The sequence below is a fragment of the Oncorhynchus keta genome, chromosome 30 (assembly GCF_023373465.1).
Source record: "Oncorhynchus keta strain PuntledgeMale-10-30-2019 chromosome 30, Oket_V2, whole genome shotgun sequence".
NCBI classification, from domain to species: Eukaryota; Metazoa; Chordata; class Actinopteri; order Salmoniformes; family Salmonidae; genus Oncorhynchus; species Oncorhynchus keta.
Genome location: NC_068450.1, coordinates 32,776,303 through 32,785,664, shown reverse-complemented (window position 1 = coordinate 32,785,664; position 9,362 = coordinate 32,776,303). Strand labels below are relative to the sequence as shown.

Sequence of the window (9,362 nt, the reverse complement as noted above, 5' to 3'; positions counted from 1 at the left end):
GGGGCCTATAAATAACCCCACAGTTGAGGGCTTCTCAGCATTCCCAGAGGCATATCGTTTGCTACTTGTAATGCGATCAACAGCCCCAATGCATCTCCATATATTTAAAAGTAGTCCTGCTACAAAAGTTATTTGTTCAACTTTATTGAGAAAAAAAAGTAGCCATTAAATAGCAGAGCTATTAGTTGATCGATCAGCCATTGAGAACTTTGAATAACGTATTCAGTGCAAAAGAGAACAGTGTTATGGATGATGATTAACTAATGGCTCCACATTCTAAGAACAAAAAATCAAAGTGAACACATTTGCTCTCAATCCATTCTCAGCAGCACAAACCAATTATTTATCTTATTAACATGCATAAAATATTTATTTATTTCAGCAATTCTCCATTCAAAACGGTTAAGATTCACCCATTCTGAATGTTAAAGTTTTTGTGCATCTCTGATCTATCGATTCCTGCGTCATTCCATGTGTATCTGAGCTATTGCCGTTCAATCAGGCCGGCATGACAAGTTTTGCACCGGCTGTATTTCTGCCTGATGGAACGGTAGCTCAGATACACATGGAAAGACCCGGGAATCATTAGAACATTCAAAATAGGTGAATCTTAACTTTAAGATTAAGTGTATGATATTCACAGACATCAGTTCTCTAATGCTATTGGAAAAGTGTGATTGAACCATGTTGATTCTCTCAATACAGAAATGGTGGCATTGAGAATCTTTATTTTTAGTTGGCACCTCCTGCGTGAATTCAGAGCAATCAAGAGCTCTTCAAAGTGGCTGTGGTTGGCTTTATACAGACATGCTTCACTGAGAGTTCAGAGCAATTGGCATATTTTGTAAAGGGAAAATAAAATGGGTATTGGAGACATTTGTCCATGTTAAGAGGATGTGAATACATTTAGGGGGCAAAACAAAGAATCATTACTGTTATTTGCTGATGGTAAGGGGTTGCGGCCGAATGGGCAAAAAAAAAAACAGTAATTTATAGTTTTTTCCCCAGCTATAATGCAAGTTGATACGACCATGACCGATTATCACATGGCGTACTTCTGAGTCCATTCCCGGGCTATTCTGTTGTACCTGTGGAAAAGTAACAGAACATAAATCAATCCACAATAGACGAGGGGTGGAGCTTCAAGAACAACGCCATGCCTTACAACACAGCAACTACCCAAGATAAACCTGAGATGCATAATGTTCACACACAGAATACTCTCCTCCCATAGTCCCACCAAAATGGCATTAAATACTGTCAAACAGTCCAAGACAGACAATCAGACAGTGGGAATAGAGGTCAGAGCAAAGCCACCATCCACCAAGGCAAATTTACTTAGTGGCAAAATATGTCAGCCTCATTGAGTTAGTTGAAGTGCTGTCAACAGTATAAATGTCAGAACCCACAACAATGTCCTCTCCCTCGACGATGCAGGGCAGTCTTACCCTAAAGCATAGCGTACTTTTCTGTCCATTCTCTCGCTAGTCTATTATACCTGATGCAGGAGGAAAAGTCCTATATTATAAGTATCTAGATCTAATATTATAGGGTATAACTCACTTTGCATCGATCTTGTTCAAGCCTTTGGATCAAAAAGTTGCATAATATTTTTCACAAAATGATTAGAGTACAATATACTAACTTTTCCGTATCTGTTTTGTAGATACGGGCGATCTCTGGCACTAACGGGTCGTCAGGGTTGGGGTCACATAAGAGTGAACAAATGGACAAAAGTACTGAAAGGGAGATTAAAAAGAAGGATTAGGAGTGGATCTTAGGCATGTGAATCGAAATGAAGTCGAGGTAAAAATGAGTAACACAAAGGGCATAAAGAATGGAAAAACGACACCCTACCTTTAGAGATAGTTAATGCTGGAGACCACTGAGATCTCAAAATATCCAGGCAGATGCTGCCGTTACTGTTAATATTTGGGTGATAAATTCTTGTGGTGAACGCAAGCTGCAATGAAAAGGTTGGAGGAGCAATCAAACACATTGATCCACGGAAACCTCATTCCTCAATCTTCCACATGCATCAAGACAACTTCAATTGTAAAAGAACAGAGGAACGAGCGGAAATAATTACCTTAGGTGGTTTGAAGGGATAGTCTGTGGGGAAGTGAATAGTCAGGAAAAAAACACCACCTTGGTATGGGCTGTCATTCTGAAAAGAAAACAGAATTACATCTCAACAGTCACACTGAGCAGCCAAAGCAACTTCAAATTCATCAAATGGAGAAACACTTTATAATGATACTCACAGGCCCCATAATTGTAGCTTGCCAATGAAACACTGCCAAACAGAAAGGGAGACAGTTGAGGAATGTTTCAGATGCCTTGCTGTTGATCATTTATTTATGCACTTTGAGATTATTCTGTATAATGAAAAGCGCTAAACAATTGTAATAAATTAAGAATTATTATAATGTTAGGTTTAATACAAGTGCTCAGTTTGGCCTTACTGTCGTCTCCAACCGGGCCAGCGGAACACTGTGCAGGAGGGTCCCTGCCCAGGTCGTTCAGCTCCTGAAACAGAGAAACCAAACCAGGACACCATCAGCCCACTGTTCCCCTTCCATGTACCAACACTGTTAACTCATCATTGCTACTGCAGACCTCACAGCCGTACTTGGAAGAGCATTTGCTTTGCATTTACATAGCTGGTGTTGCAATGTGCACTGCACAAGAAGTACTTTTAAAGTTTAATTAGAGACTGATGAAAAGAAGAATCCATTTTATAACGACTGTAGCTCAATGATTAGTCTTGGCCATAATGAAAGTGGGCAGTGACTAAACAGTTTCTTGTATTGCAGTGATTGAGCATATGGTATCTTGCAGAGCCCCATCAGAGCAAGTGCTTCAGGACAACAGATCAGGTAAGAACTTCTTGGGCCAATAGTGATACTGTTTATATTGCATGTGGGTCCAAGTGACATGAAGGTGAGAATGTTAGTCATCGAATAGATCAGTAAAATAGGTGCACGCCTTGAGCAGGCAGGAAGCTGTGGGCTGTGTTGCCGTCAGGCAAAGTTGGTGTCAGTGCGAAGCTGAGCTAAAGTACAGACACACACAGCCTTCACTCAACCTGTAACAGCCTGTGTTGACATGGGCCTAGGCTTCCTCCCCCATGGTCAACTAACGGGTTAGAAAAGGTCAAAATTGTACTATTATGTAAATACAGACCTGCTATATCTCAGTAATAAACATAGGTCTGCATAGACTTGAATGATGCGTATGCGAGTCCAGGAAAATAATTAAACTAGAGTAGTGATAGGACTCATCCATTGTGAAAAGTTGGGTCTATCCCTGACAACTTGTGGCAATGTCTCAAACACCCAAGTCAGAATGTGGATTGGCCTGATTGGCTACACTGGAGGGAAAGATGACAGCAGCATTGCTGACAGTAGCTAGGTTTCCATAAAATCTGAAACAGATTTATGCTAAAATTATATAAGCAGCTTATTTTTTTAATATGCACATTTCCCACCAGAGTTGTTTCCATCAGACTGACTGTTGCGGATTAAAAGGCAGTGTGTGATGACAGGGCACATAAAACACTTTTGTGCTTAAGTTTTTGTGTACTGAAAAAAACAACTAAATAACTTGTTTGTGTATCCATTGCATTTTACACCACCGATAGTAGTCACAAACTGTGGCAATAAATGGCAAACTTGGCCAATCTGGTTCACGCACGTTCTCAAGACAACAGTTTGCTCCAAAAGTCGATACAGGACAGGGTAGGTTATGACATGGATAAGAGCAAGATCTTTTTTACTTGTTAATTGGCAGCTAAGCATCGATCATCTTGTCACTAGCATACAAATCTAATCAGCATTTATTTGTCGTAAACATGAGGTAATTCTCCATCTATAAAATCGGGTGAACCACTAAGAAGAATTACAGCACCTTTTGTACATAGTGCCTCCATTTTAGGGGACCAAAAGTATTGGGACAAATTTAATTGTGTGTTAAAGTAGTCAAAAGTTTAGCATTTGGTCCCAAATTCATAGCAAGCAATGACTACATCAAGCTTGTGACTGCAATTTTTGGGGGATGCATTTACCGTGTTTCAGATTATTTTGTGCCCAATATAAATGAATGGTAAATAATGTATTGTGTCATGAGAGGCAGTCCCTGTAATTGTAAATAAGAATAAAATGTTTCCAAAACACTACCATGATTAGAGATAGTCCTGAATGAGAAAGTTAGACGCACATATATCATACCCCCAAAAACGCAAACCTCCTGTTATTGTGATGGTTAGAGGTTAGCATGTCTGTTTGTGGCCCGCCTGTTAGCTTGCACGATTCTTGCAATTCTCTTTCGACCTCTCATCAAAGCTGTTTACGCCCACAGGACTACCGCTGACTGGATGTTTTGTTTGCCGCACCATTCTCAGTAAACCGTAGCGATGAGCTTGGATTGTGATCGACTGGTTGATCTCCAAAGCATTCCCAGTCGATAAAACATTTTAAAAAACACCAACGATAAAGCCTCGAGTTCCAATTTGTTTTGCGCTGCTGCTGTTAGATGCACTTTATTCAGGAGCCATAGCACCGGGAAGGTAAAAGTGTTCCCATTTGAACCATTTCTTGGGTCTAAAAAGGTAGATCTCCACCTACACGGCAGGCCCAGCGAGCAAATCAAGTGCACCCATAGGCCTACCGCTGGCCAATCAGATAGCTCAAATCACTGTGTATGCACAGGACTCAAACCGTAGACTATAAAAAAACCTTGAACACACAGCGAAGTTGATATTGTGAGATTTCAAAACCATGACTAGAGAGAGACAACAAAAACAGCAAAGAGCTGTTTTACATCCCAGGTTTACACATGCTTGGGGTAAAATTAAGACCCTCAATATTTATTGGAAAGGAGCCTCATGCTCATCACTGCACTTTCGCCACCCTGTGCATGCTTTTCAAGTCACAGTGGGAGGACCACACAACATAGCATAACTGTAAATTTACATCAACATGGTTATTCTAGCAACAATTGTGCCAGAAATTGCTACCACCACAATTCGTAGCATAATTCTTTTTACAGACAAAAAGATAATTCCAACAGTTAACCCAAGTGTTTTTCTCTAAATCACAAGTCAAATTGAAACATTTTGTTAAAAATACGGCCCAGATTTACTTGCCCATATCGTGCAGCCCTACGTGCAGTGTAGAAATGTTCTCAAATGCAGAAATTTATGAAAATTATGACTTTTTTGGTGTTGAAGTTGAACAGTATAAAACCATCAGAATGGAGAAAGACCTATTGAAATCACTTTTTTTTTATGTTGCCACCCTAGGGTCATGCACTACTCATTAAGCAAATGTATAACTTTTACTATTAAAAAACTAAATAAATACTGTATTTTTCTTTTTTTCCCCCTTCTTTTTTTAAATACCGTGATATAATATTTTGCCCATATCGCCCAGCCCTATAGTAAACCAGAGTTTACATGCATCGTCCTGCATGTTTAGGCCTACATTTTGTTGCTGGTTTAATAAACTATGTTGGGTTCAATTCAGTTGTGTCAGTAAGTTTAAAACAGGAACATCCCATTCTAATAGGTTGGTTATTAGGCTATACCTTATTTGTACAGTTAACAACCAATGTTTCCCCTTTATTTTCCAGGTAGGCCTCAAAGGGCTTTGAAGCAACATCCAGGGTTACTAACAACTTATTTTTAGGCACAGGGCCTGTCCCACTCAATGTGAATATAAAGCTATCTGGAAGCATAGGCCTACATTTGTTTACACATATTCAAACTGAATGTTTGTAAGCTAGGTATAATGTAAAATCAACACTGATGCCCAATTTGCTCATGTTTCAAAGGTACAGGCTACTACAGCAATGTAATGTTGGAGACTTCATCCATGATGTTTTAGTTTTAATGTTTGCCAATTACAATCAAATATGCATTCTTTCAGATTAATGCCATGGCCCTGTAACATTAAAAGCAGAGTAGCTACAGTGGCTTGCGAAAGTATTCACCTTGGTATTTTTCCTATTTTGTTGCCTTACAACCTGGAATTAAAATTGATCTCTGGAGGGGGGGTCATTTGATTTACACAACATGCCTACCACTTAGAAAATGCAAAATATTTTTTTTCTTGTGAAACAAACAAGAAATAAGACAAAAAAAACAGACAACTTGAGTGTGCATAACTCATCACCCCCCCCAAAGTCAATACTTTGTAGAGGCACCTTTTGCAGCAATTACAGCTGCAAGTCTCTTGGGGTATGTCTCTATAAGCTTGGCACATCTAGCCGCTGTGATTTTAGCCTATTCTTCAAGGCAAAACTGCTCCAGCGCCTTCAGGTTAGATGGGTTCTGCTGGTGTACAGCAATCTTTAAGTCATACCACAGATTCTCAATTGGATTGAGGTCTGGGATTTGACGAGGCCATTCCAAGACATTTAAATGTTTCCCCTTAAACACTCAAGTGTTGCTTTAGCAGTATGCTTAAGGTCATTGTCCTGCTGGAAGGTGAACCTCCATCCCAGTCTCAAATCTCTTGAAGACAAACAGGTTTCCCTCAAGAATTTCCCTGTATTTAGCGCCATCCACCATTCCTTCAATTGTGACCAGTTACCCAGTCCCTGCCGATGAATAACATCCCCACAGCATGATGCTACCACCACCATGCTTCACTGTAGGGATGTTGTTCTCGGGTGATGAGGTGTTGGGTTTGCGCCAGACATAGCGTTTTCCTTGATGGCCAAAAACCTCAATTTTAGTCTCATCTGACCAGAGTACCTTCTTCCATATGTTTGGGGAGTCTCCTACATGCCTTTTGGTGAACACCAATACATGTTTGCTTATTTTTTTCTTGACACTTTCCGTAAAGCCCAGCCCTGTGGGGTGATACAGTTTAAAGCGGTCTTATGGACAGACACTCCAATCTCCGCTGTGGAGCTCCTTCAGGGTTATCTTTGGCCTCTTTGTTGCCGATCTGATTAATGCCCTCCTTGCCTGGTCCGTGAGTTTTGGTGGGAGGCCCGCTCTGGCAGGTTTGTTGTGGTTCCATATTCTATCCATTTTTTAATAATGGATTTAATGGTGCGCTATTGGGATGTTCAAATTTTCGGATATTTTTTTATAACTCAACCCTGATCTGTACTTCTCCACAACTTTGTCCCTGACCTGTTTGGAGAGCTCCTTGGTCTTCATGGTGCTGCTTGCTTGGTGGTGCCCCTTGCTTAGTGGTGTTGCAGACTCTGGGGCCTTTCAGAACAGGTGTATATATACTGAGATCAGGTGATAGATCATGTGACACTTAGATTGCACATAAGTGGACTTTATTTAACCAATTATGTGACTTCTAAAGGTAATTGGTTGCACCAGATCTTATTTAGGGGCTTCATAGCAAATACATATGCACCCATCACTTTTCCATTTTTTCTTTTCACTTCACCATTTTCTGTACGTCCATTACATGAAATCCATTTAAATTACAGGGTGTAATGCAACAAAATAGGAAAAACGCCCAGATGGATTAAATAGTTTTGCAAGGCACTGTAATAGGGTGTTTTCTTAATGAGTGACTGACTACCTTCTCTTGCATTTTTATCTTGACTTCGGGCGTCACAGTCAAGTGTCAGTGCAATCATGACATCGCTCTAAACCAATATTAGGAGAAGTGTTGAATGTATTACGTTGTTTGGGGACACAGCAATTACACTATTTTACTTTAGTAATAATTACCACAGAAGCTATGTATATTTTTATGCTAGAGTTTCGGAATAGATACCAGAAAATACCAAGACGAGGATGACACTAGACTTGGCCAGCTTGAATGACAAGGTTTATATTTCCAGCAAGATACACCAAACCGAAACCTGCCACGAGTTGGTGGTAGTGGTATGTAATAACAACCATTTCCTCAATCTCATCAGGTTTCACCATGACTTGTTAATTAGTTAACAAGCACCAGAAAGTTTAGGGGATAACGTTACTAGCTAACAATGACACCGACTAAGCTAACGTGAGACGATTGATATAATTCGGATTCTGAGCTAACGTTACTGCTAGCTAGATTCTGAACTAATATTTAGCTCACTCACTTTAAACTAGCTAACGTTAGCTTAACTACTTAGCTAGCTAAGCTACTAGGCCATGCTACTGTACTACAAGCCAAGCTGGCTAACAACCAAATAAGCACGCTTGTTATAGCGAACTTGCAACTGCTCACTGTACGACGCGTTACATAGCTAACTAAAACGACAAAAAATATATATACACATTCTACCACATGACCTATAACATCACTAACTTATTTAGCTGTGTTTACGACAAAGACTCAAACAACAATCAATTTACCTTGTGAATTCGTTTTAAGGCCATTCTGCTAGTGCGTAGGGACCGGTTGTCGAAGATAGAGCAAAGGCTAGCTACGTGATGCTAACTAGCATATAGCAATTAGCTGTAGTATACGGCGATCTACCCTGGCTAGCTTTACATCAACTCACAATATTACTTTTATAGTTGATAAACGGGTATCAATAGATATACTGGTATTTTCGCTTTTCCGTGGTCGACAGCCGTTGGCTGCTTTGACTGCACTGGTATTATAACGTTTCCGATACGTTAGCTCGGCTCGTTCTTCTGGTCACGACTGTGAAGTGAGCGATATTACCGATGAGTTGAATCAGCGGTTCGCCTTCATAATAAAAGTTCTGCATTGAAACTGTATACAAATAGTCGAATCATGCCACAATTGGACTAAACCCAAACAAAACAAATCACAGAAGTATATACAGAAGTCAAATAATAAATTATGCACTGGTGTTATTTGTGTGTATACAAATGATATAATAAATTGCTAAAACATATATATGACCACCAGCATTAGTCGAGAGAAGAGAACACGAAGAGAAAGTTGATAAATGTATAAAATCTGAAGGAGAGTGGTTTCACTAAATGTTTCCCTGTGACCATATATGATAATCCCAATTCAGACTGCCTTTTCTGTTCAATCCTATGCCATGTAGTGAGTTTAAAATTAAGATTGCTGCGTGCGTCTTGTTGGGTATCAGAGCTGGCATGTCTACTATAGAGAATACTCAAACAACAGGGGGAAACAAGGGTTGAGGGCATTACTTTGCTAACTTTTTAAAATTATTTTTATTTTACCACTTATTTCTCCCCAATTTCATGGTATCCAACAACTCCCGTATGGGCTCGGGAGAGACGAAGGTCGAAAGCCATGCGTCCTCCGAAACACAACCCAACCAAGCCGCACAGCTTCTTTAACAAAGCGCGCATCCAACCCGGAAGACAGCCGCACCAATGTAGCCGCACCAAGCAGGTTGACTGGGTTGGTTGAGGTAACATGAAGCAGCAGGTTGACTGGGTTGGTTGA

At 40.1% G+C, this 9,362-nt stretch overlaps 1 protein-coding gene across 2 annotated transcripts; it reads right to left on the bottom strand.

Moving 5' to 3' along the window:
- Positions 1-128: 128 nt before the first annotated feature.
- LOC118363407 (ubiquitin-conjugating enzyme E2 D2-like) lies at positions 129-8,654 on the bottom strand. 2 transcript variants are annotated; one of them, XM_035744234.2, is made up of 8 exons: positions 8,321-8,647; positions 2,466-2,529; positions 2,265-2,296; positions 2,090-2,167; positions 1,858-1,963; positions 1,646-1,739; positions 1,449-1,498; positions 129-1,088 (listed from the first exon to the last, which is right to left on the bottom strand). In XM_035744234.2, the coding sequence occupies exons 1-7, from the start codon at positions 8,342-8,344 to the stop codon at positions 1,450-1,452; spliced, it is 447 nt and encodes a 148-aa protein (XP_035600127.1). In that variant the 5' UTR covers positions 8,345-8,647; the 3' UTR covers positions 129-1,088; position 1,449. The 2 variants fall into 2 exon arrangements, with proteins under 2 accessions (XP_035600127.1, XP_035600128.1); XM_035744235.2 differs by lacking the exon at positions 1,449-1,498 and having other exon boundaries at positions 8,321-8,654.
- Between the last annotated feature and the right edge of the window lie 708 nt (positions 8,655-9,362).